Source organism: Rana temporaria, chromosome 11 (genome assembly GCF_905171775.1).
Source record: "Rana temporaria chromosome 11, aRanTem1.1, whole genome shotgun sequence".
NCBI lineage: Eukaryota > Metazoa > Chordata > Amphibia > Anura > Ranidae > Rana > Rana temporaria.
In genome coordinates, this window is record NC_053499.1 from 107,828,060 (window position 1) to 107,855,643 (window position 27,584).

At 44.8% G+C, this 27,584-nt stretch overlaps 1 protein-coding gene across 4 annotated transcripts; it reads left to right on the forward strand.

Annotated features, from left to right (window-relative positions):
- RBM14 (RNA binding motif protein 14) lies at positions 1-25,845 on the forward strand. Of its 4 annotated transcripts, none has more exons than XM_040328805.1 (3): positions 2-537; positions 15,102-16,083; positions 24,548-25,845. In XM_040328805.1, the coding sequence occupies exons 1-3, from the start codon at positions 195-197 to the stop codon at positions 24,747-24,749; spliced, it is 1,527 nt and encodes a 508-aa protein (XP_040184739.1). In that variant the 5' UTR covers positions 2-194; the 3' UTR covers positions 24,750-25,845. The 4 variants fall into 4 exon arrangements, with proteins under 4 accessions (XP_040184740.1, XP_040184741.1, XP_040184739.1 ...); XM_040328803.1 differs by having other exon boundaries at positions 3-537; positions 24,545-25,845; XM_040328806.1 differs by lacking the exon at positions 15,102-16,083 and having other exon boundaries at positions 1-537; positions 24,545-24,681.
- The last annotated feature ends 1,739 nt before the right edge of the window (positions 25,846-27,584 follow it).

Here is a 27,584-nt window from a genome sequence, read left to right on the forward strand (position 1 = left end):
AGACGTGAGCTCGCAATACAGTCCAGGGTGTGCACGCAGAACCCTAATAATCCGCTTTTGTTATACAATATCCGGCCGGTGGGAGGATTCGTCGCGTCATTACAGTCCGGAAGTGAGCGCGGCGCCATTTTGTACGCCTGGCAGTGTGAGTAAAGCTCGCGCTTGCAGGGTTACCTCTTTCTGAGTTCCCCGCTATGAAAGAGACCTTGAAGATCTTTATCGGTAACGTGGACGACCGCACCACGGAGGAAGAGATAACTGACCTATTCCAGAAGTTCGGCCCGGTAGTAAGTTGCGCCGTCATGAAGCAGTACGCCTTCGTCCATATGAGGGGCGCTGAACGGGCCAAGAAAGCCATCGATGAGCTGAACGGGCGGGAGCTGCACGGGAAGAGGATGGTGGTGGAGCTGTCTAAGCCACGACCTCAGAATACCTGGAAGATCTTTGTGGGCAATGTTAGCACTGCCTGCGACGCCTCTGAACTCCGCACCATGTTCGAGGCCTACGGCAGTGTGGTGGAGTGTGATGTGGTGAAAGGTAATGGCGGCTTGAGGGGGAGGAGGGAAGATGGCGGCATCGTGTATTGTATACCTCATCGCGTTGTTCGATATGTTAGCGTTCGGGAAAAATGGTGATTCGTTAGCATTTTTATAGACGCCGTTTGTATTTATTTACGTGTAGGCCTTCAGATGAGATTTGCGTTGTTTTGGTGGTAAATACCGACTACAATGTAGTTTGTGTAAACCCGAGAATACACCCATACCATCCAGTGGACTGCGTTTTCATGTAAACTGTAGGCCATCGCGGTGACTTGAAGCGCTTATAAGGATTCCATGTTGTATCTTGTGGTGCCGGTCACACTTTAGCGTTGTGTCGTTCAAATGAGCTTGCTTGGGGTGGAGTCGCACAATAGACTTGGGTGTCTGAAAACGCACGCTGTGTAGGGTTTTTATTTTTGGAGCGTGTTGCCTCTCAATTTAGCTTTCCACTGGCTAAAGCAAAAAAATACAATTTAGTGCACCTTTTACCTAAAACTTGCAAAACGTGAAGCTTTTAACCAATTAGGGATCGGAAAGGATTTACCTCAATGATCAGGCTTTTTTTTTTTGTGATACGGCACTGTCGCAAAAAACGAACCTTTACAACCCCTTTAAGGCCCAATGTTCGGGGGACGTTACTGAAGTTTCCGAAGCAGTTGGATGCTTTTTTCATCTGCCCCTGAACGCATTCAATGTTATCTATGTGACCATGTACACAGCCTCGTTTATTGCTGTTTTAAGGCAGTTGCGTTTAGCAGTGTTACTTTGAAAGAAAAAAATGGATTCAGATGCCAAAGATTTCCACATTTCAGATGCTACGGCTGCATTCACACCTAGGCGACAAGTTACGCGGCATATTTTGCCGCGATTCGTTTAACTTTTTTTTTTTTAACAAATCATTTCCATTGCTGTCTATGGCCGAACGCCAATGCCGCCTGAAATAAAGGGTTTGGGACTTGTTTTCAGGCGTGAGATGTGAACCATCTCAGACAGCAATGGAAATTCGCCCTTCCAGCGTGTCGGGCGTTTTGTCGCCAAGGTGTGAATGGAGCCTAAACGCGGTTAGCAGCGTTTTGTTTATAGGCGTTTTTTGGCCATTTTTTTTTTTTTTTTTTTTTTTTTTTACACTTCTAAACAGACGTGGCATGTTAACGCAGCAAAACTGAAATTTTAAACATGGGTTACTGTCTGTCAAGTTAAATCGTTCAGGAGCAGTTGTAAAAACATCTATTGTATATGGAGCCTTAACCACTTAAAGCGGGGGTTCACCCTTAGAGGGCACTTTTCCCCCTTAGATTCCTGCTCGTTTTTACTAGGGGAATCGGCTATTTATTTTAAAATATGTGCAGTACTTACCCGTTTACGAGATGCATCCTCTCCGTCGCTTCCGGGTATGGGCTTCGGGAATGGGCGTTCCTTCTTGATAGGCTTCCGAGAGGCTTCCAACGGTCGCATCCATCGCGTCACGATTTTCCGAAAGAAGCCGAACGTCGGTGCGCAGTATAGAGCCGCACCGACGTTCGGCTTCTTTCGGCTACGAGTGACGCGATGGATGCGACCGTCGGAAGCCTCTCGGAAGGCTGTCAATCAAGAAGGAACGCCCGCTCCCGAAGACCCATACCCGGAAGCGACGGAAGAAGATGCAGCTCGAAAACGGGTAAGTACTGCTCATATTTTAATACAAATAGCCGATTCCCCTAGACCGAACGAGCAGGAAGCTAAGGGGAGAAAATTTTTTTTTTTTTACAAATGGGTGAACTCCCGCTTTAAGGACCCCTCACTGTATATATACATTTTTTATTTTTAAAGCAGCTGCTGCCACAACCGAGATATCCATCTTTTTGGTGAACGGTCATTTAAACGGTAACGGTGGTCTCCGTGGCGGATTCGCAGCGAGATCACCGTTATCGGTGGCGGGAGAGGGTCCCCCTCCTGCTCTGCTGGGATACAAGGGCAAGATGGCCCCTACCCGTCCCCATAGCAGGGCGGAAGCAACGTCAAAACGTCACTGCTTCTTTTAAAGCAATATTTTCTTGTAATTTGTTTCAAATGACAATTTTTTTTTTTTTTTTTTGCACTTTAGTCTAAATATGAGATCTGGGGTCTTTTTGACCCCAGATCTCATATTTAAGAGGGCCTTTCATGCTTTTTTCTATTAAAGGAATAAAAGTGTTCCCTTTTTTTTTTTTTTTTGTGTGTGTAAAAATTTATAAAATACGATTTTTTTTTAAAGCGCTCCGTCGAGCTCGCGCAGAAGCGAACGCATACGTGAGTAGTGTCCGCATATGAAAACGGTGTTCAAACCACACAAGTGAGGTATCACTGCGATCGTTGGAGCGAGAGCAATAATTCTAGCCCTAGACCTCCTCTAGCTCAAAACATGCAACCTATAGAATTTTTTTAAACATGGACATTTTTAAGGGTAAAATTTTGACGCCATTCCACTAGCGGGCGCAATTTTGAAGCGTGACATGTTGGGTATCCTTACTCGGCGTAACATTATCTTTCACAATATAAAAAATTAATTGGGCTAACTTTACTGTTGTCTTATTTTGTAGTTCAAAAAAGTGAATTCTTTCCAAAAAAGTGCGCTTGTAAGACTGCTGGGCAAATACAGTGTGGCAAAAAGTATTGCAATGACTGCCATTTTATTCCCTAGGGTGTTAGAAAAAAATATATAGAATGTTTGGGGGTTTTAAGTAATTTTCTAGCAAAAAAAAGTTTTAATCTTGTAAACACCAAATCTGAAAAACAGGCAAGGTCCTTAAGTGGTTAAGCACCATTAGGGGCAGATATCAGCCTTGGCTGTCTTCTTTCAACGACCCTTGGCGATTCATTCACTGGTGAGTACGTTTGTGCAAGGAGTTCGACATGTGGCCCCTCCGGTTCGACCATCATTGGATTTGAATCTGGTGCTCTCGGCACTTCAGAAACCTCCGATTGAGACTATCGGAGAGATTCCCATTTGACACTCTCTCAGAAAGTGGGCTTTTCTAGTGGCTATTGCATCCATCGGGAGGGTTTCGGAGTTGGCGGCCTTGTCTTGTAAGTCCCCATACTTGTTCCTCCACAAGGATAAGGCGGTGCTATGCACCCAGCCTTCGTTTCTTCTAAGTTTCGGTTTTTCACTTAAAGGGGTTGTAAAGGTACAATTTTTTTTTTCCCCCTAAATAGCTTTCTTTACCTTTAGTGCAGTCCTCCTTCACTTACCTCATCCTTCGATTTTGCTTTTAAATGTCCTTATTTCTTCTGAGAAATCCTCACTTCCTGTTCTTCTGTCTGTAACTCCACACGGTAATGCGAGGCTTTCTCCCTGGTGTGGAGTTTCGTGCTTGCCCCGTCCCTTGGTCTACAGGAGAGTCAGGACGCTCTCTAGGTTGCAGATAAAGGAGCTGTGTGTTAGTGGGCATCCTGACTCTCCTGCTCGACCCTCCCCCCTCAAGGGAGGGGGCGAGCACGACACTCCACACAAATCCTCGAATTCCTGTGTCGAGTTAGACAGAACAGGAAGTGAAGATTTCTCAGAAGAAATCAGGACATTTAGCCCTGGTTCACACTGGGTACGATTTGGAACGATTTGAGATGCGATTTGACATGTCAAATCGCATCTCAAATCGGCGGCAATTGTCGGCAATGGCACTGTCCTAATCAGTGCGACGCCGCATCTGCGATTTCAAAAAGTAGTTCCTGTACTACTTTTTGCGATTTCGGGCCGCGATTTACATTAAATTGCTTGCCAAAATCGCAGCTGCGAAATCGCGGTAAAATCGCGCACTTTACCGCGATTTTGAATTCGCAGCAGTGTGAACCTAGGCTTAAAAGCAAAATCGAAGGATGAGGTAAGTGAAGGACTGCACTGAGGTAAGTGAAGGACTGCACTAAGGTAAAGGAAGCTATTTAGGGGGGGGAAATTACCTTTTACAACCCCTTTAAATGAGGACATTGTGCTTCCGTCCTTATGTCTTTGCCTGTTGCACCCCAAAAAGGTTGCTTTGCATTCCTTGGATGTTATCCGTGCTATGCTACGACTCCGTTTTGGAGGTCAGACGCACTGTCGGTGGCTGGTCCAAAGAAGGGCCTGACGCTCACAGGATACCCCAGCTCTGCTGCCCCGGGCGCCAGGTTGATAATTCTAGGCACAACGGCGACCTGGCGCCCGGAATTCGTCGAACCCTGCCTTACATGCTTGCTAATGTGAAAGAACAGCTCTGATTTTCACATTTAACTAAATGTGAAAATCAGAGGTGTTCTGCCACATTTATCACGCTTGTAAGGTTTGCTGCTGCTTTTAAAATTTAACATGTAAACAGTCTGTCATATTTACATATACTGTATTTAACCACATAAGCTCCTACCAAGCCACTTCTCCATCTACCCCGCTCTTCATGCCACGCACTTCCTGTGGTGTCTCTGGCACAGGAAGTGAAGGGAAATCTCCTCAAACAGCCACACAAACCTGACGTGATGACAATTCCCTTCTCCATCCCAAAATACAATAAGGAAGTGCTGCCAATCCTCCTTCCCTGTATCAGATGCGGGGAGAGGATCACACAGGAAGAACTCCTCAAAATCCAAAACTCCGTCCCAAACTGGGCTCCTCAGACACCCCCCAATCACACAGGCCGTGGGACCCTCCTATCACCAATCATATGACAACTCCTTGCGCGTAGAAAGGGGGGAAGTTGTACTGCCACGGCCTCTCGAAGCCCATCTCTCCGCGATCCGTTCTCTAGATCCTTCCGCCCGGGATGAGATCCTCCTTCGAAGTTCCGTGTACAAGGCACTTCCCCACCTGCACGCCCCTTCCTGTGCGCGTCACCTCCGCTATCCGGTCGGTACTTACGCATTACTGTCAGCCGGGGTCCCGAAAGTCAGGCTAGTCACGTGGACACAGATCCTCCTCAGCCCGCCCCCTCTGCATGACGTTTACAAGGGGGAGGAGTGTGGGTTCTTCCTACAGAAGCTCCCTGATTGTGCAGGAGTGTGGGGTGGAGCAAGATGATGGCGCCGAAACATCACTTTCTACGAGACAGCCGCCGCCGGGTGTACCAAGATGGCAGCCGCTCCGGAGCTAGGCCGAAGCCGGGGACTTTCCTCTGCCGCACCTGAAATTTGCGGGTCATCCATCCTGGAGATTGCGGGGGGGGGGGTGAATCGAGATTGCGATTTTCTTACGATTAATCGTGCAGCTCTAGTTAACACTAGAGAGCGATCAGGGAGTTAACTTCCCTAGGAGTGTTTTGTGTGAGGGATGGGCTTACTGGCAACAACACAGATCGCTGTTCCTGATTACTGGGAACATGAGATCCATGTTGTCTCTTGTCAAAACGGGGATCCGCCTTGTTCCGTGTACCCCCCCCCCCCCCCCCCCGCCTCTGTACATTGAGTCTGCCGTACCTGCGCTCGCCCACACGATCTCATGCACCGACCGAAGTACAGGTATATCCGTTTGCGCGGCTGAGCCGCCTTGCTGCAGTCTGCGGAGGACGTTCGGCAAGTGGTTAAAAGATTAAAGGTGAATTTACAAAAAATAAATGCACCTCTTCTTCTTTTTTTTTTTTTTTTATAAGTTTCTGAAACCTCTAAATCGGTGGTTCTCAAACTCAGTCCTCAAGTACCCCCAACAGGCCATGTTTGCGGGTTTTCCTACAGGTGCTTTAAGTCGATGGCGTGGTATTTTGGACAGCTATTTTATCTAAGAGAAATTCCCCAAACATGGCCAGTTGGGGGTATTGGGCGACTGAGGTTGAGAACCACGGCTCTAAAGCAATGCACCAGCTGGTGCCATGCGGGTGTCACTGTATGTGTGCCCGTACATCATATGGGCAAGCGGATACAATCTGACAGTATGACATGAGTGGTAGTCAATTGAAAACTACAAGCTGACAGCCGCAATTGCTGTCAGGACTTGTAGTTTTCCATTCAGAGAACTGTGAATGAGTCATGCGGGTGGAGCTCCGCTCAGCCGTGATCACTTTTTTTTTTATTGAAATGTCACAGCGGGGAGAAGATACCCTGCTAGCTGTCAGAGCAGGGACCGGTCTGTTCGTATTGTGTTACGCCCTGATTATGGGTGTAACATGTTACGAAAGGTGAACTTCTCCTTTAAAGGAGTTGTAAATAAAACTTTTTTTTTTTTTTTTTGCTGAAATGATTGTTTACAGGGTATAGAGACATAGTAGTTACTGATTCCTTTTAAAAACGATTAAAAATGGATAAAAAAATCAATCATATAATGTACCTGTAGTTCTAGTTTCGCTTTTGCACGTTTCCTGTTTCTCTGCTGTACAGAGCCAACACAGGGCAGTGATGGTTTGGAAAACTAAACTGATTGGTTTTAGACACACAGTAATCGCATCTCCTTGATTAGTGACCACAGAGAGAAAGCTCCCAGTACTGTGGTTATCAGGAAACAGACAACCAGGAAGTGTGGAGGTCAGAGAAGAATTACAGCAACTTGAGAGCAAAAACGAACAATGAGGACATGAAAACAGAACTGCATTAAGGTAAAGGAAGCGATTACAAACCCTTTAAGTAAAAAGAATCCTTCAGACCAGGGCTCAAAATTCAGTTCTGAGCTACTAGCCAGGCCTTAAGAGTTAAGCTGCATTCACACCTAAGCGTTTTCAGCTTGCAAAATACCATTTATTTCAATGGCACCTGTTCACATCTGAGTGTCTTGTCACCTGAAGCAAAATGCCGGAAAAACACCCTAAGCTCAAAATAGAACATGAGCTTCTTTGGAGCAGATTACAGGCGTTTGTTCTGTTTTTTTTTTTAATTGCTGTAAAAACATGCGACTGAAACGCTCAGGTGTGAATGCAGCCTTATTCGTCTCCAGTTGCTCCACCCAAGCCTTGCCCTGCACCTTATTCTGCCTCTAAACATGGCCATGTAAAGGATCATATTTTAGCCTTTTATTCATCAGTCATTTATTAAATATGATTGGCGATTGCTGGCTGTGTGTGTAATATATATATATATATATATATATATAATATAATATATATATATATATATATATATATATATATATATATATAACACATTACACACACACACTTTTTTTCATATTCCCCCAAGGGCCATCGCACTGCCCATCCCATCAAATCCACCCACTGGCTATCCTGCAGGCAGCCCCCCCCTCACCTGTGTACACACTCTGTTCCCTCTGATGCACACATGACACGCACAACTCTGTCCCCATGTACACAAATGGCCCCTCCCTTATACACCCATACCCTACTTTTAAAGTAGGGTCTAGGTCCCAGCTTGTTTCCACAAAGCTAACGCATGTCCCTGAGACTCAGAGGAGCTGCAGCCATCACCATCCAGAATACAAACAGCACTCACACAAGGAATGCACATGCAGGAATCAGCTACAGGTGTCGGTAAAGAACCTGATATGAGCAAAATGAGAGAAGCAGACTCTTCTGTTGTGAATGAATGCATAGAGAAAGACAGGGCAGCCAAGCTAAGAGGAGGAGCCCGCCGACATCTTCCTGGCAGGTGTGTGCCACGCAGCAGAGTGAAAATTTTGAGGGCTGTTCCATATACAGTCTATGGGCCCCAACTAATCCCGAGGAAGATATTAAAGCATGGTCCTATGTGCTCTAACAGTGGAAAAATAAAGTCCTTTCTGATCCTCCAACCTTTGGTATTAATGCCTATAAATGATCACCCTTCTAGAGCAGTGGTCATCATCCCTGTCCTCCAGGCCCACTAACAGACCAGGTTTGCAAGATAACTGAAATGCATCACAGGTGATATCATTTGCTGCTCAGTGATTGTAGTATTGTATTCTGGTAATACATAAAACCTGGCCTGTTAGTGGGCCCTGAGGACAGGGTTGATGACCACTGTTATAGAGGGCTCAAAGCAGACCTTCAGTAAAAAAAAAAAAAACATCTATTAACCTCTTGACCACTGGGCACTTAAACCCCCTTCCTAACCAGATACATTTTCAGCTTTCGGTGTATTGCAGAGTTGGGGGGGGGGGGGTATTGCAGACAGTATGGGGTGTTATTGCAGAGTATTGCGCAGGGAGGGATGGCTGGATCTGTGACTGCAATAGTCACAGATCAAGCCCACAGTGCTGCTGCTGCTGACACCCACTCCCCCCCTCCTCTCACACTGTACCGAACGGTACAGGGAGGAACCGGCGTCATTACATGACGCCGGTTTGTTTACAAGTGATCGCTCTGTCATTTGACGGAGCGATCACGTGGTAAACGGCCGCTATCAGCGGCAATTTACCGCGATCTGTCATGCGCCGGGTCTTCTAAACCCGGCGCTCACAGATGATTCCGGGAGCGCGCCCCAGGGGGCGCGCGAGTGAAGGATTCTGGAGGGACGTCCTCCCAGAATAACTCGACCGCGCTGTAGCAGTATTTTCGCTATGGCGTGGTGGGGAAGTGGTTAAATCTTCTGCCCTTGTTTTAACTTGGGATAGTAAAACATATTATTTTTCTGCAAGTAAATACATTATACAGACCACTTCCTCTTTCTTGTCTGGTAAAAAGCCTAGGCTTATGACGGCATACACAGCTCTCTCCCTCACTCACATGAGTTTGCCGGGGGTGGGGGTGAGTCATGAGGGCCAATGAGAGCTGCAGAGCTGGGGTGGTCTGTAAATCCAGGAAGTTAACAGGCAGCAGCTTCAGCTGCCCACTGTTAAAATGGTTGCAACCAGCCTTGGTATAGGGAGATTTATGTAGCATATTTGGTAAGTACAGAATCACAGTATAGATAAAATATGCAAAGTGGTTGGAGGGAAGCTTCAGAATGGCAAAGATGTTTTTATTACAAATTATGTGAGCAGACTGCGGTTCCTCTTCAAACAGAATGGTGAATAATGCCATGCTGCTGCCAAATTCATGTGCATCCACCTCAGAGCTAAATGCAGGCAGCCCATAGAGGATACACATGCAAAAGCTACATGGAACCAATTGCATGTCAGTCTGACAATTCCGGGTGGTGGGTGCAGAGTCTCTGCAATCAGATCTGTGCGTCCATTGAGTGGCTAGCTCTTCTCCACCCTTGTGTTGCAGCAGAAGAGCAATCCTTTTATTTCTTTTGCAGATGACCAACTTAGTGTTGCAGGAGAGAACTTGCACTTCCTGTTAAGAAAATAGCTTAAGCACTTCAGCCCTAAAAGGATTTACCTACTTTCCGACCAGGCCATTTTTTGCGAGGCAGCACTGCGTCGCTTTAATTTACGTGTGCCCCTCCCGTTATGTTCAAAAATATTAGGGTTGTCCCGATACCACTTTTTTAGGACTGAGTACAAGTACCGATACTTTTTTTTAATGTACTCGCCGATACCGAATACCGATACTTTTTTTTAAATGTGTCCACAAATGCAGCCATGTCCCCCCCACAAATGCAGCCATGTCCCCCCCACAAATGCAGCCATGTCCCCCCCACAAATGCAGCCATGTCCCCCCCACAAATGCAGCCATGTCCCCCCACAAATGCAGCCATGTCCCCCCCACAAATGCAGCCATGTCCCCCCCACAAATGCAGCCATGTCCCCCCCACAAATGCAGCCATGTCCCCCCACATATCCAGCAATGTCCCCCGTATATCCTCCAGCAATGTCCCCCGTATATCCTCCAGCAATGTCCCCCGTATATCCTCCAGCAATGTCCCCCGTATATCCTCCAGCAATGTCCCCCGTATATCCTCCAGCAATGTCCCCCGTATATCCTCCAGCAATGTCCCGACTCCCCAGTATATCCTCCAGCAATGTCCCCCGTACCTGTTATGATGCCGCCGCTGCCACGTTAATCACCGCGGCGCGTGGAACATTTCAGACAGCTTTCTTTTCAACAGCTGTTTTCCCTGCCGCGCTGTGTATAGAGACACTCCCCCTTGCTCGCGATTGGACAGATCCGTCCAAGGGGGAGTGTCTATGCACGGCGGGGGAAAACAGCTATTCAAACGAAAGCTGTATGTAATGTTCCTCGCGCCGCGGTGATTAACGTGGCGGTGGGGGCGGGGGGAAGTATTCTATTCTAGTATCGGCGGTATTAGCGGGAGTACGAGTACTCCCGCTAATACTCGGTATCGGTCCCTAAACCGATACTGGTATCGGGACAACTCTAAAAAATATAAAACAAATTTCTTCATCAGTTTAGGTCGATGTGTAAAAAAATTGCAATAAGAGTATATTGATTGGTTTGCACAAACGTTTTATAGCTACAAAATGAGGCATATATTGCATTTTTCTTTTTTATAGTAATGGCGGTTATCAGCAATACTTCCTGATCCCTAAGAACAGTAGATCTCTCTACTTACATTACAGAACCGGGATCTGTGTTTACATTGACCCCCATTCTGGCTCTGATGAGCGATTGCGGCCACATGCATCGGCATCGTGCCGCGGGCACCTTAAAGCGGCCGCTGTGCAGCTATGGCGATTCGCGCAGGGGAGCAAACCTGTCGCCATATGACAGTGACTGGTCGGCAAGCAGCTTAATGAAATCTTTCTCAAACCTGGGAAATTCTATGAAACCTGCATGTAAAATCAATGGGTAGTTCATAAAACAAAGGTCATTGAAATTATATGCCTAATAGTATATGGACTTTTTATTTAAATATCATAGCTTAGTCCCATCTCCTGATTCACAGAATTGCCTTTGTCCATTTAGCTGCATCCACCAGATTTAAGTGGCAAGAATCGGTGGGCTCTTGTGCCTGGAATTAAAGGGGCGTGCGAATACCTGCCGCTGCTCAGCCTGTATAAACTAAAGACAGGCTGATGGTGGCCACCACACACAAGGCAGTTGCCTGCTATTGGGGACAGATGTCTGCCTGGACGTAGCTGACTTTGCCAGGCTCGAACGTATCTCCCTGACGGCAGGTAACCCTGTGGTTTGCAGCTATATGTGAACAGCGGTGGATGCTGTGAGCCTGTCATTGAAGTTTTTTGTTTTTTTATTGGCTGCAGCTGTGATTCCAGCTGCAGATATCTGCTGGTTCTTGCCACTTTAACACCAAATCTGAATATTATTTTTCTTCCTCACTCTTCCTTTTCCCTGGAAATTGGCTCAATTATGGCCTCATCATCATGCACACGGACATTTTCAGGCATAAATTCTCCAGAAAATAATTCCCTGCATCCCAGTTATCTCAGATGGGGCCTACAGCCAGTGATGGCAGGCTGTTCACTCCTGTACTTCTGTATGGCATCATGCACAAAAATGCTGCTTTTACAGGTGTTTGAGCTTTTCTCTGCCTCTAAACTCCTCTTGATGTTTTCAATATGTCCATGCATACTAAATTTATAGGCTGGGGAGTTTAGAGGCAGACAGTGTCTGTAAGCGCGAGCTACCGCATTTAGCAGTGTTTACAAGCTGTTGCAGGTATTTGACGTTTCAAATGCCTCAACATCCGCTTGAACCCATTCCAAAAAATGCTTCTAACCTAACTCAACTGCCCAGAAACTACTACAAACTACCCTGTGTACATGTACTGATAAGATAACATAGAGGAGAGTCCCGCTGAAAAAAATGGTCAACTGCTTCTAAACATCCATTTATCAGCAGCCGTAGTGTACATGAGGATTTGGGAGTGTTTTTGCAGCTGCATTTTTTTTTCTGCCAGTAGAAAAGCATTTTGAACAGCCCCAGTGCAATTACCCGCACATGCAGCATTTTTACAAACCTATTTCCACATTTGGAAATTATCACTTTTTGTGATGAAAATCAAATCGGATTGCTCTATTCTTGCACATGATTGGCACACATGGGTAAATCAGTGCCACCCCACGGTGCCCATCCATGCCCAGTGCCCACCTATCAGTGCCCATCTGTGCCACCCATAAGTATCCAGTGCCGCCCATGAGTGCCCATCAGTGCTTCCTATGTGTGCCCATCAGTGCCGCATACCAGCGCCGCCAATCAGTGCCACCTCATCTGTGCCCGTCAGTACTACCTCATCGATGTCCATCAGTGCCATCTCATCGGTGCCCATCAATGCCCGTAATTGAAAGAGAAAACGTACTTATTTACAAAAAAATTAACAGAAAAAAATAAAAACTTAAATATTTTCAAAATTTTCAGTCTTTTTTTAGTTGTTTCGCAAAAAAAAATCGCAGAGGTGATCAAATACCACCAAAAGAAAGCTCTATTTGTGGGGGAAAAATGACGCCAATTTTGTTTGGGTACAGTGTAGCACAGGGGTTGACAAATTTGCTTGGAATCTAGGAGCCAGCTAAAAAACGTAGGAGCCAGAAAACGCGCCCCGTCCCGACGAGCTTGCGCGCAGAAGCGAACACATACATGAGCAGCGACCGCATATGTAAACGGTGTTCAAACCACACATGTAAGGTATCGCTGCGATTGGTAGAGTGAGAGAAATAATTCTAGCCCTAGACCTCCTCTAACTCAAAACATGCAACCTGTAGAGTTTTTTTTAAAATCTCCATAGGCGACGTTTAAAGGGTAAAAGTTTGACGCCATTCCACGAGCGGACGTAATTTTGAAGCGTGACATGTTGGGTATCAATTTACTCGGCGTAACATTATCTTTTATAATAATAAAAAAAAATCAGTGCTTGTAACTCACCGCCCCCCCCCCCCCCCCAAAGCCGCACCGATCAGCGCTGATTGTTCCTGTATCCTCCAGTTCCCCCAATCTGTTCTGCTGCTCTGTGTCGCCCTCCGTTCTACTACTGTCCCCCTCCATTCTGCTGCTCTCCCCTCTGCGCTTGGTGTCCCCCGCCGCTCTTCTGCTCTCACCCTCCGTGCAGCTGCTCTCCCCCTACGCGCTCCAAGTTACCCTCCATGCAGCTGCTCTCCCCCCCCCCCCTCCATATCCTCCTCCGCCCTCGATCAGGATGAAGAGCAGAGGTAGGAGCCGCTAAACCCGTGTCCTACCTTTTCCGAATGAACAGTCAGTGATCACTGACTCTGTCCATTCATACAACTGAAATATAGTAACCTGTATTTATGATGCTTCAGTTTATAGAGAGGAGCCTCTGTCTCCTGTACATTCATTTTTTGAGTTGAGGCTGCAGAGATAGGGACTGGGTAAACTGTGTCCTTAGTCCCTTTCTCTGTTTTAAAGGGGAGATGTCAGAGGTCTGTTAAGACCCCTGATATCTCGCCAAAGCCCCCCCCCCCAACAGGGCTAAAACAAGTTTTTAATATTTAAAAGATGAAATTGTAAAAATAATAAAAAAAACAAACACAATTTGAACTGAAGACCCCGGTGTAGCTGGGCTAGTGTGTTTAAAACAGTACTCAGTCTTGAAAAAGTGGTATCGGGACAGATAATTCAGGACCCGAATTCACACCTGAGCGTTTCAAAAGCTTTTTTTTTTTTTACCAGTTTTTGCAGTGATTTTGTACAGGTCACCAATGTAAACAGTTATACTTGCCTCCACTGTGCAGTTCGTTTTGCACAGTGGCCCCGATTCTCGTCTTCTGGGGTCCCTTGTGACTGTCTCGGCTCCTCTCCGCAAGAGCTAACCCCCTTCATGAGAAGCTCTCTCCCAAGGGGCTTGGCTTGCGGGCGCACTCCCGTGATACAGCCGGCGGCTATAGACGTTAAATTAAAAATAGGCCTCTTAACGTCCTAATGTGCATAGGACAACATTGAGCTGCTTCTACAGGCAGAACACAAAACTCCTGTAGAAGCAACATTTTTAAGCCAGTGTGCATGGAGCCTTAGTGCTGGGAAAGAACTTGTGTGTAAGTATTCACCTATTTTATGACTACTTAAGCAGATCTCCACCTTAAAGTGGAACTTCCGCTCATCGGAACCCTCCCCCCTCCAGTGTCACATTTGACACTTTTCAGGGGGGAGGGGGTGCAGATACCTGTCAAAGACGGGTATTTGCACTCACTGCGGGCAGTGTCACTTCCCGCCCGTTGTGTTCTGGGAAACGCTCGGCTCCCAGAACACAGCGGGGACCAGTGAGGACGGCGCTGCGTGACTCGCGCATGCGCTGTAGGAAATTGGGCAGTGAAGCCGGAGTGCTTCACTTCCTGATTCCCTCACAGAGGATGACAGTGGGGGCAGCAGATAGACGAGTGATTGCTCGTCTTCTGCTGCAGACGTCGCTGGACTCCAGGACAGGTAAGTGTCCTAATATTAAAAGTCAGCAGCTGCTCCGCTTTAATAAAGGTTACTGATTTTTTTTTTGGCAGCCAGGTGGCACAGATTTCAGTAGTATGATAAATACAAATGAATTGCAGGCATGGTTTTAAAATCATTACAAATATTTTGGAAGATAAACAGTTCACATATGTACCTGAACTGTTTGACGATTTTGACTGGTGTTCCGTTTTTAACTTGCCTTCTAAAGCATTTGAATAAAGAATAGTTTGGTGTTTACCTGAAATTTGAAAAGAATCTTCACATCCTGTTTTTTTTTTCTTCCATTTTAACTTCAGTGTTTGGTTTTACAAATGTGGTTTCTGCATCAAAACAAGATTCTTTTAAAACTTCAGGTAACCTAATCAGACTTGTACATTTAATGATATTCAGCATATTTCAATGTCTATAACATAATTTTTTTTTTTCCCCCCCCCCCTCCCATTGTGTACTACCTTAGACTATGCGTTCGTTCATATGGAGAAAGAAAGTGACGCTAGGGCAGCTATCGAGAATCTGAATGGAAAGGAGATAAAAGGAAAACGGATTAACGTGGAGATGTCAAATAAAGTTTCAAGGCCTATGAATGCTAATGGTAATGCTCATAATAATCGCGCACGTAGGCCTCATGATATTCGAGAAAATCCACAGAACCGTTCTGAGGCATATAATCGTAGGAGGGCAGCTGAAGCAGCCTATGCATCCTTTGCTTTAAAATCGCCATATGAGCATTATTCCGGTGATAATGCACGTTATGCTTTTGACAGTAGAATGCGCCCACCTTCTCCTCTTTATTATTCTCGAGATCGCAGTCCCCTAAGAAGATCACCTACGAGGTCGCCCTTTGGTCTTGCACAGTCCTCTGCTTCACTTGCATCAAAACTCCGTGCTTCAGCATCAGGCTATGGTTCCTTACCATCTGCCTATGGGGATCAACCAACTTCATCATTGTCTGCTGCATACGGTAGTCAGTCGTCGTCTTTATCTTCTGCATATGGAACCCGTGCCAGTGCACTTGCATCTGCTTACGGCAATCAAGGTGGATATGACAGCAAGTCCTCGGCTTTTGGGACAGAAACACAGCCTTCATATGGCTCACAAAGTTCTACAGCCTATAGCACTCAAGGATCGTCTCTGTCTGCCAGTTATGGGTCCCATCTACCTGCAGCGGCAGCGTCTTACAACTCTCAGACCTCGTCCAGTCTTTATCCGTCACATTCTACCAGTTCCTCATATGCGTCGTCCGCTGCACTGGCCAGTGCTTATCGTCCACAGCAGAGTTCCGTCTATGATACTACTCAGATGGGTGGCCTTGGAATGCAATCTGCTTACTCGTCTCTGCCGTCTTCAGTGGATGCGCCGATGTACGAGCGCACCCGCCTCTCACCGCCGCTAAGCTCGGCTACCGACAACTACAAGAAGACGATTGACAGTTATAAAAGGTATGTAACTCCACTACTATGCCGACGCGCAGCAGTACAGATACATGCTCTTCTGGCTAAATCATAATTATCTGTTGTAGAAATGCATAATCTTGTTTTAGGGTTGTTTGAAGGTGATAGTAAATGGTGTGGTGTTTTTTAATAAACTAAAAATATTTTTATACTCTCCTGTTTTGTGCAACAACATTGCACTGAGCAGTCCTTTACCGCCCCTTTTCTTCCGATGCCCCCTCCAACAAGCAGGGTGCTAAGGGGGTACCCGTGTGCTCCCAAGCCGGACTGTGTCAACACACTGCTGGTAAGCTGCGCCCCCTGCTCTCTCCCCACACAAGTTTAACCAACAGCAGCAGGAGCCTATGGCCTTCTGCTGTGTGCACTGCCTCCTGTGAGACAGAGGAGAGAGTGTTGGATCAGTGATTCAGTCAAGTAAGTAGAATGAAACATTTGTATCATGCTACAGAGTGGTACTGTAGATACAAGGTAGAAAGGTGCCGCGTCCTAAAACTTTTAATTGAAAATGGAAAAATTGGGACGTTGGACTTCAATCTGCAGTGACCCAGATAAATGAAACATGTAAAATAATTAACACATGCACTAAAAAAAAAACACATTTGATATAGATACATAAAGTCAAATACCGCTACTGTACAAAACCATATATCTACAAGGAGATAACGTACAATTACGCTATTCCGTAGTAGATGACGCCGAGAGAATGGTTAGATAACAGCAAAACGGTATGATGAAAAATTAATCGAATAAGCTTGACATGTTACACGTGCAATCATGCTTCTTCAGGAGCATTACATATTGGCTATCAAAAGAGTGGAGAAGAATAAAAATGTATATTTTTAATATAATACAACATTATATATAACAAAATAATCTGCCGAGACTGTGACCGCCACTGACTAGGACCAGATGGTCGTGATAAAGGCCAGAGAACAATTGGTCACTATGGGGACGTGCAAGACATCATAAAATGAGATGGAAACAGTCTCTCAAAATGAAAATTGCAGTGTATATCCAATCCATAAATTGGAATACAGGTCCAAAGGTAGTAGTGTTGGTGGTACATCAGTCTGCCACAACAAACGCCTGGTGAAATACAAGTTTGAAATAAGAAAGAACAGCAGGGCTACTTCAAAATATGGGATATAAAGCAAGAATGATATAAAAACCAAATATGCAGATAGCGTCAGGGAGGAGGTGTTGAATCGCAGGGGTAGTAGAAAATGGTAATCGCTGGAAGGCTAGCAGCCGAAGGCTGATTGCCTAAAATAAAGCATATAATAGATAAATGGCAAATGGAGGAATTTACAGAGTGGCTTAATGGGGCATGTGGAACTATCACAGTAGTATAGAAGTGGGAGGACTCACCAGTTTAATAGTAAGGGCACTACAATGGGTAGAAAGACCATGAATGGTACAAAAGCCACGAGATAAAGGAGCTAATCCATATTCAAATGTCATTAGTTTAATCTTAGGTGCCCATAAGTAGATAACATTTTAGATCCGCAATGATGAGTGAGCAATTCGTGTCTCCTGTAGGAAGCCTAAAAGACATATAAAAATAAGGGTGTCTCTTGGGCTGATACCCCTATCAGGGATAAGCATCACAGTCAACTAAAACGCCAGAAAAAACCCTGGCGAGCGAGCGAGTCAGTATCTGTCCTGATTGACGGCTGAAGGAACATGCTATGGCAGCGTGCTATTTGAATGCATGTCCCGTCTGCAGTCAGCAAATCTGTGCTGCCGATGTGAAGTCATTCCGACCGACCAGCCACTGCGCATGCGTCCCTGCCAATTCGTGGCTGCGCAATAGAACGATGCTCGGCAAGTGGAGGAGAAGGGCACAGGGAGTGACTAGCATTGGTCAGCAAGGAGAGACTTTAAGGGCCCTTTCAGACGTGCAGACCGTATGTCCGCTTTTTCATCCATCCTTTTGCGGATGAAAAAGGGACATACATCGGTCCCTATGTGATTGCGGGTGTCAGCGGATAAAATCGCCCGCCTCCGCAAACACCCGATTTTGAAGGCGGAAGAATGTAATTTTTTCTTCCGTCTGCGGATCGGATGAACACAGACACACGGTCCGTGTTCATCCAAACCCCCCCATAGGGGAGAGCGGAGAAAAGACAGGGCGGTCCCCGCACAGTGTGCGGAGACCGCCCTGTCATCCGCCGGCTTAGCCGGGATATACAGAGCGATCCCCGCTGAGCTTACGGAGCACACGGAGGCGGATCATTACTGATCCGCCCCGTGTCAAAGGGCCCTTATTGTTCTCTGGCCTTTATCATGACCACCTGGTCCTAGTCAGTGTTGGCAACGGTCTCGGCAGCTCATTGTGTGTGTGTGTGTGTGTGTGTGTGTGTATATTTATCAGCGTATACCGCACGCTTTTCCCCCCCTTAAAATAAGGGGAAAATCGTGGGTGCACGATATACGCCGATACCTGCTTCCCGCGCTGAACTGCGCCGCCGACATATACCGAGCGCAGTACATTCGGCCAGGCTCGGCTTCGCTTGCGATCACGTAAGAAGCAGAGCGTGCCCGAGTGTACTGCGCTCGGTATATGTCGGCGGCGGCGTTCAAACACAGCGCGGGAAGCGGGGATTCGACTCAGAGACAGCGCGGGAGGACACACCGAGGCCGCCGCCGGGCAAGACGCCGACGAGGGGCATTCAAACTGTAAGTATTTTCTGAAATTTCCCTTCCAGGTTGGGGGTGCGCGCTATACGCGGGTGCGTGCAATACCCCGATAAATACGGTGTATGTGTGTGTATATGTAATATATATATATTCTATAATCTCTGTTGTATTATGTATTCAATATTTTTTATTCCTCTCCAGTCTTTTGATGGCTAATATGTAATGCTCCTGAAGAAGCGTGATTGCACGCGCAACATGTCCAGCTTATTCGATCAATTTTTCAACATCATACTGTTTTTTTGCTGTCATCTAACCATTCTCTCGGATTCATCTACTATGGAATGATGTCATTGTACCTTCCAAGTCTCCTTGTAGATATATGGTTTTGTACAGTAGCGGTATTATTTGACTATATGAAATGTGGGTTTTTAGAGTAATAATTTTTTCTATTTGTGTGTGTGTGTAAAATATATATTGTATATACGTCTATAAATCACTGTGCCTAAAAAGTCCAAAGTCCCAATTTTTCAGTTGGGTAAGTGTTTAAGGGTGGGGGTCAGTAGATGAAGGTGTTCTTACTCCCCCCCCCCCCCCCATAAGGTAGAACTATAGGCAAAACTCTCTCCTCTCCCCCCCCCCCCCCCCCCCGTGACGGCGTGCAACGCTACTTGCGCATGTGCAGTAAGAAAACCGGGCAGTGAAGCAGCATTAGAGGACCAAGCGATTGCTCAGCCTCGTCTGGCGACATCGCGGGCGCGCTGGACAGGTAAGTGTCCATTTTTTTTTTTAAATTCAGCAGCTGAAATATTTGTAGCTGCTGGCTTTTAAAAAAAATGTGGCTGCACCTCCGCTTTAAGGTGTTTGCAAAGGTTCAGTCCCCCCCCCCCCCCCCCCATGTCATACCTGCGTTGTGAAATAGTTTTATTTTCACAGAGCAGCCTTAAACCTCTTAAAGTTGCTTCTGCCCCCCCCCCCCCCCCCCCCCCGCTGAGTGCTTGCTTGGCAAGCTGCCTACTTTCAGGGCACTTGTGCTTGTTTCTCCTGATGCGCCTCTGTGTCTGAGTGCGCAGCTCGCCCCCTCCCCACTCTTTCTCCTTACTGGCTGTGATTGACAGCAGCGGGAGCCGGTTGTTCCTGCTGCTGTGTTTTGGCCTATAAAGAGGCTCGCGTACATTGCTGGATCCGGCTCAGATAAGTAGAAGCGGGGGAGCTGCACACTGAAGGTTTCTTTTTAACCTTCATGCAGCTGCAGCTTATGCTTCACTGTGCTGTCCATCAATCTATGCTTGGCCATAGATTATCTGTAAGGATTTAAAAAGTTTGTGGTTAAATTTGGTTTGCAAACCCTGCAGAGATTCACCAAAATGTTGCGCTGTGTAATATGTACCAAATGAATCCAATATGATATGGTGCATAAAACGGCGCAAATAATTAAATCCCAATTTATAAAGGTTCACTTGAATGAACAAATCCCCAAAAGTTCATAGAAAGCGGAAAATCAAAAGTGCTGGAAAGGGTGCTCTGTGTGCGTCTGGAAATACCCAGAAATGTTATTTTATTTGGATTTATTATGATGTGAGCCGTTTTTATGCACCTCTTGGATTCATGTATAAGGCTCTGTTCACATCTAGGCCTTGCTTTTTTACAGGCGTTAATTCTGGCGATTTTGCTGTGTTTTTGTACAGGCGTTTTGAAGTTCAAAAGGTCACCAATGTAAAAGAATTAAAACACTTGTAACCTGACAAAAAAAAAACTCATGTACTTTTTTTTTTTTTTTGTGCGAATGGGTTTTGCTTTAGACGACAGAACGCTCAGATGTGAACAGGAGCCATTAAAATTAACATTTGACTTGTTGGGCATTTTTAGAGCTGAGGCTTAGAGCAGAAAAACACCTAGATGTGAATGGAGCCTAAGCCCCCGTTTACACACGAGCGATTTTCAGCTTGTAGCTCTAAAATCCTACTATTTCAATGGCTCATGTTCACATCTGAGTGTTCTGTCGCCTGAAGCTCAAAGTACTCAAGCTTCTTTTTGGCTCCATAGGCTTCAATAGAAATGCCTGACCTTGAGCGTTTTTTATACATTTTTTTGTTACTTGTTTTCTGCACCAACATCAGCTCTCCACACCTAATTTCCTCTCCCTCCCTAGTGCTTTATATTGGCTAAAGCTAAACAAAAATGCCTGAAGCTGTAAAACGCTTGTAATGCACTAAATTTTTTTTAAAAATGCTTGTAAAAAGCGGCAGAAAAAATGGCCAAAAAAATTCCAGTAAATCGCTTGGGTGTGATTGGAGCTTTGGACAGCGCAACACATTTATTTTGGTGACTTTACATAGTGTAGGTAGATGCAGTGAGTGCTGCCTTCTGTTGGATTTTTTTTTGGCTTCGTAAGCCATGCATTTCATTTAACCCTTTCACGCCGAGCGTACGCATATATGCGTCCTCGGCTTTCAGGGGTTATACCGGGATGGTGCCTGCAGCCGCAGGCATCATCCCGGTACCGTTGTTTAGAGCGGGCGATCGGCTTTCCAAACATAACAACCGATGCGGCTAAAAGCCGCTCGGTTTTTATGCCGGAGGAGCGGGAGGGGACATCCCCCCCCCTCCCGCCGCCGCTCTGACCGGGCCTCCCGTCCCACCGGGAGACCCGATCCACGATCCGGCGCCTCCAGCGTCTCGGCGAGCTCTGAAACAAAGCCGTAAACAGCTTTGATTCAGTGTCCGCATTGAAACCACGGAAGCGGCGTCATGACGTCACTTCCGGGTTTCTCAGATGCCAATGGCGCCGGATTTAAAAAAGTACACAGTATTCAGAATCGCCGTTTTCGGCGATCTGAATACTTTGAAGTGCAAAGGAGGGCTCGGGGGTCTTTTAGACCCCCGATCCCTCCATAAGAGTACCTGTCACCACCTATTGCTGTCACAAGGGATGTTTACATTCCTTGTGGCAGCAATAAAAGTGATCAAAATGTAAAAAAAAAAAAATTAATATTAGAAAAAATAAATAAATAAAACAAAAAAAAAATTTTTTAAAGCGCCCCGCGAGCTTGCGCAGCAAAGAAAGCGCATACGGAAGTCGCGCCCGCATATGAAAACAGTGTTCAAATAACACATGTGAGGTATCGCCGCGATCGTAAGAGCGAGAGCAATAATTATAGCACTAGGCCTACTCTGTAACTCTAACCTGGTAACCGTAAAAAAAAGTTTAAAGCGTCGCCTATGGAGATTTTTAGTTACCGTAGCTTGTCGCCATTCCACGAGTGTGTGCAATTATAAAGCGTGTCATGCTTGGTATCTATTTACTCGGCATAACATCATCTTTCACATTATGCAAAAAAAAAATTTTACTTTTTCATTTTTTTAAAATTCATGAAAGTAAATTTTTCCCAAAAAGTTGTGTTTAAAACACCGCCGCACAAATACCGTATGACATAAAATATTGCAACAATCGCCATTTTATTCTCTAGATTCTCTGCTAAAAATATATATATAATGTTTGGGGGTTCTAAGTAATTTTCTAGCCAAAAATATGGATTTTAACTTGTAAACACCAAATGTCATACATAGGCATGAAAGGGTTAAGGCAATCACTGTGAATCGCGTTTCTTCCGCCCACTAATCTTTACCTTCTGGCCCAGCAATATTTCTGCCCTCTCTTGCTCTCCTCTTGCCATATATCTTTTGGTGTTCCATGCTGCGTGTTACCAGGTGTGACTCCTAGGCATTCCTGTATCACTAGTTTGTCACAGGCAAAAAGAGAATGCTAAAATTGTGGCAAGCTGAATATACAGGAATGCTCTTGTGCATAATCCCCCTCTAGTGAAGCTAGAGCAAACTGGCATTTTTTTGTACTGTCCTGGTACTTAAGGCTCCACCAAGTCTTTAGTGTTGTCTGTGCCTTGCTATTTTTAGTTCTTAGTACATGACCCATGGACCTCTTCGCCTTTTCTATGCAGAGTTGCTTAGGATCTTTACCAATTCTGGTGTGTGTTTGTGTTTTTTTTTATTATTTTTTTTTTCAACCAGATACATTTTTCTGACCACTCTTATTGTGCTTCACGCTCCCCACCCCTGTTGCTTTGCCAAATTAACTGAACACCTCAACTAGGCGTCTCTGTGCTTGCCTGCTGATTAAAGTGCACGTAAAGGACATGTTTATACTGTAACCGCTTCCCTACTGGCCACAGTTGCGGTAGGGAAGCGGTTATACCAGGACTGTGGTTGAGGCTACAACCAGGATCCCGGTGTTGTAGAAAAAAAAAGAAGAAACATGTTATATGTAAAAGTACTCAGACTGGTCAGCCACTGGAATACTTTTACAGGTGGCAGAAAGGGGTCGCACCACCCCCTCCAATCGCCAAGTTTACCATGCGCTCACAAGCGATTGGGAAGTCCAGTAACGATGCGGCATCCAATCCTGAGAGGAACTAAAGCTGTTCCTCCCACTGTGTGACGTCCGTATTGGGAAGCAACGACTTTTTTCGCCACCCGTGCTCCCCGTCGCCTTGTGTCGAATGCACACGTCAGTACCACATGTATATGTAAACAGTGATCGCGCACCACACGAGGTATCCCCGCCAACATCAGAGCGAACAGTAATTCAAGCACCGGACTTCGTGTGTACCTAAACTGGTAACCTGCAAATGCTTTTAAAGCGTCACCTATGGATAATTTTAAAGTATCGTCTGTCGCCATTTCATGAGCGTGCACAATTTTAAAGTCAGACCGGTTTGGTATTCTTGCGTGGTGTAATATTTATATTTGACCAAAAAGTGGTATTCTATTTTTCGATAATGTGTATTTTTTTTCAAAATTTGCATTTGAAAAGCCGCTGCGCAAATGTCATGTGACATTAAAAAATGCAACACCCACAATTGTATTCTTTAGAGCCTTTGCTTTAAAAATATTTGAGGATTCTAAGTAATTTTCTATTAAAGTTTTTTTTTTTTTTTTGTTTTTTTTTTACATGTCAGAATTGGCCCGGTATTGAAGTGGTTAAATTGGTTGTAAACCCTCATAATTTAACACCTTAATGCATTAAGGTGAAAAAACACCTGGCACAAGCCCCCCATATTTTGCTTACCTGAGCCTGTTCATCTCCTCTAGTGTCTCTCTCCCTCTCCCAGATTGATAGCAGCGCAGCCATTGGCTGCTGCTATCGATCAAATCCGATGACGCCGGGGGGCGAGGTCCGGCATTCGTGTCTGTGGATGCAAATGCTGGACTCTGGAGCACACCCGCAAGGTAACCCCCTTCAGAGAGTGCGTTTCCTAGGGGGTTATCTGATGTGGGGAGGAGTCTCAGGCAGAGGGATCCCTGAACAGGTGGATCGGGCCACTCTGTGCAAAACGCTCTGCACAGTGGAGGTAAGTATGACATGTTTGTGTTTTATGATCCTTTACAATCACTTTAAGGGTTTTCCCTTTATTTCTTGTGTCAAGATATGACCGGAGAGGATCTCCCCAGCAGGGCACAGGCAGAACAAAAACTATGACGTTGCATATTGAAGTGTAGAACTAAGGGACCTATAGTTTTGTTTATAAAATCGTAAATGCTTAGATGTTTCAGAACTTCACCTGCTGCAGAGGTATAAATATTTGCTAAAGGCTAGTAGCTTAGTTGTAGTGTGGTTTCTTCATCCTCTTGCTACCCAGTAGAGGGATTCAATGTCGTCATCACTTACTTACATTTTTGTATAAAGTCTTTAACTTTCCTAATGTACAGCCTTGATGTTTAACAGATTTTTTTTTTTATTTTTTTTTTGCTGAAGGTTTTTTCCTCATTAAAACTTCCTTTTGTGTTTTGACAGCAGGCTTGCTTCTGACCGCCGTTATTCAGAATTAGCTGACTATCGCCGTTTAACACAGGAATCGCAGGATCCTTTCCGCCGGTCACCACCTAAATCCCAGCTGGACTTCCGTCGCATGACTGAATCGCAGTCCGATTACTCTTCATACCCTTACAGTGATTTAATGAGAGGGCCATCTTTATCTGCCTATCCACGCCGTTTGTAATGGCTTTAAAGCGTGGTTGAAATTGTGTGTAGATTGAGGTATCTTTCTGTGTGGTGATACAGAAAATTTTGGGTTTCCAATTACATTTTTTTTTTTTTTTTTTAAATCTGTAGAACTGTTTTAATAGGCATTGAAATCTAATTGGTCAATGGTATATAAGGATAAATCGTATAAGGCAGATTTCACATTTTTACACATGTTTAGATTACAGTATTCACATGACCACACAGGGTCACTTGTATAGAATTTTATATATCTGCTAAAAGCCATTAATGCTTACCCTTTTGGTGGCTTGTTGAAATGTTTCTACTTTGCTGCTCACTAGCCTCAGATGGATTCAACTGGTTTCCCCCATAACATGTGGCAGTGTAACCTGTAAGTGTGGAATATATAGCAGTGGCCAAGCAGTAAGGAGGGCATTTCTTCAAATGGGCAGGCGGAGTACATAGCTGCTAAAAGAAGCGTCACAATACTTAATTCTAGACATTGAACATCTGTCTTTTATAATGCCTTAGGCCCCTTTCACACAGGCTTTCTGATCAAGTCCGCCTGTTGGAAGGTTTTTTTTTTGTTTGTTTTTGGCAGATCTCATTGGACACGCTATGGACTTTGTGAGTTTCTACAGTTGAAATCTGCAACTGCTTGATATGCCAACAAATTAAATCTCCACAAATGGGTAATGTCATCTATTGCCACAGTCTTGGAGCTGGTTCACACAGGGGCAACTCGGCTGCCTGACAAGTCATGCTCCTCTCTATTCAATAGAACCATTCTAATAGGAGCGACGCAAGTCGCTCCGACTTGGATAAAGGTTCTTGTACGACTTTGGGGGTGACTTGCATTGACTTCAATACAGAAGTAATTTTGCAAGTCGTATTGAGATCGCCATGCGGTTTCGCCCCCAAAGTCGTGCTGCCCCTGTGTGAACCGGCTCTTAGTGGTAAGTAAGTTATGCACATGCCAACACTGATTTCTTTACAGTCTTTAAAGGGATGCGATTGGAACAGACATTTTGGCCTAGATTGCACAGAAATTGACATTTAAGTATTTATTGGACCCCACTTGGATTATACCTATTTTTTTTTTTTTTGTTAGGCTAAACTTGACTGTATTCAGTATGTGGTAAGCTTGTGTTGCCATTTTTTAACAAGTCTTTTGGGTTCCACATCATTTACATATCTGTGCTTCATGGCCATTTTTAGATGTGTTTGGAACGTCTAAGGCAGTGATCATCAACCCTGTCCTCAGGGCCCACTAACAGGCCAGGTTTTATGTATTGCCTTGTGGAGATGCAGACTAGAATACTGCAATCACTGAGCAGCAAATTGTATCACCTTTTATATATTTCAGTCATCTTGCAAACCTGGCCTGTTAGTGGGCTCTGAGGAATGGGGTTGATGACCACTGGTCTAAGGCATCCGATTTCCCCCGCCCCCATAGGGGGGAGCGGCGCTCTGACAGGTCAGTCCCTGCACAGTGTGCAGAGACAGACCTGTCCTCTGCCTGCTTGTGGGGATTGACAGAGCGATTCCCTGCTGAGCAAAGCGGAGCCTGTACACAGACACATCTGTCTGAAAGGGCCCTAATAGATTTGACATACATGAGAATATGGCAGACCATAAATGCAGACTATGCTATCTTTTTTTTTTTTTTTTTTTGCGCGCGATTTGTCTGGTGTAAATGGCTAGCCAGATTTATTTTTCCACCTGCTACATTTTTTTTTTTTTCTTGCTAAAAATGCAGATGGCATTTTGTGTAATTACTTTTCTGCTCGATGTTTGCAAGCTCTGGGTACCAGTATTTGATTTGTCCATATGTGAATGGATTTTGGGTAGGACCAGAGGCTTGTAGCACTGTTGTAAAACATTTATAACTGCTATTTTTTTAAATGGCAATATTTTTAGTAAATGATTTTTTTTTTCTTTTGGATTTAAATGCTAAGTGGAGTTGCAATAAGTATGTGTAACTAGGCAGAAGCTGATGGCGTCTCTTCTGTATCGTGTGCTACATATTGTAATGCACAGGATTCAAAATAATAGTATCAATATTAGTTTAACACTTCCCCCTAGTTTTCATGATGCATGTTTATTTAGAACTTTTTTATTTTTTTTCTGCATGTGTTCATGACCATAAAAACATGCCTTTTTGTATTTTTGGTAAAGGGGAAAAAAATAAACGTTTTCATTGCTGTATCATATTGGTGTTCTTTTATTTTTATTTTTTCAAATTTGTTTTAGGGACCATTATGTTTAGAGCATAAACAGCCAAAAAAACACATTATTAAATTCTGGGCAGCTAAAAAAATTAGGCATTTTTGTCTGCTCTCCCCATCTAATCCAGGAGATGATCCGAGATGGTGTAAACTTGCCTTACATTGTTGTCATGTACACCAGTTCTGTTGGTGAGTGATTTCACGGAGTCCAACATCTGTCTCCTGATTCTTTTTACCTCATGGTTATAAAGTTCTAGTGGTATAAATGTTTCTATTCTTGGGATTTGTCCAGAGACACTGCCCACATTGGGTATATATTATTAGTGAGCTAATACTAATATGCCACGCACATATACACCCTTTTATTTTATTTTGTGTGTGTTATATTACACATATACACTATATATCTCTATATATATCTATATATCTCTATATATATATATATATATATATATATATATATATATATATATATATATATATATATACACACACACACACACACACACACACACACACACACACACACACACACACACACACACACCAAGCTGTCCTGTTGCTGTAGACACAAACTATGTACAATGATCAACTTTTATTTGTTCATGTGAAATCTCTAGCCC

Excerpts from the sequence above, each read along its gene's own strand:
- RBM14 (XM_040328803.1), top strand. The coding sequence starts at position 195 with ATGAAAGAGACCTTGAAGATCTTTATCGGTAACGTGGACGACCGCACC. Across the intron at positions 538-15,101 it reads GGAGTGTGATGTGGTGAAAG|ACTATGCGTTCGTTCATATG; the intron begins GTAATGGCGGCT and ends GTACTACCTTAG. Across the intron at positions 16,084-24,544 it reads ACGATTGACAGTTATAAAAG|CAGGCTTGCTTCTGACCGCC; the intron begins GTATGTAACTCC and ends GTGTTTTGACAG.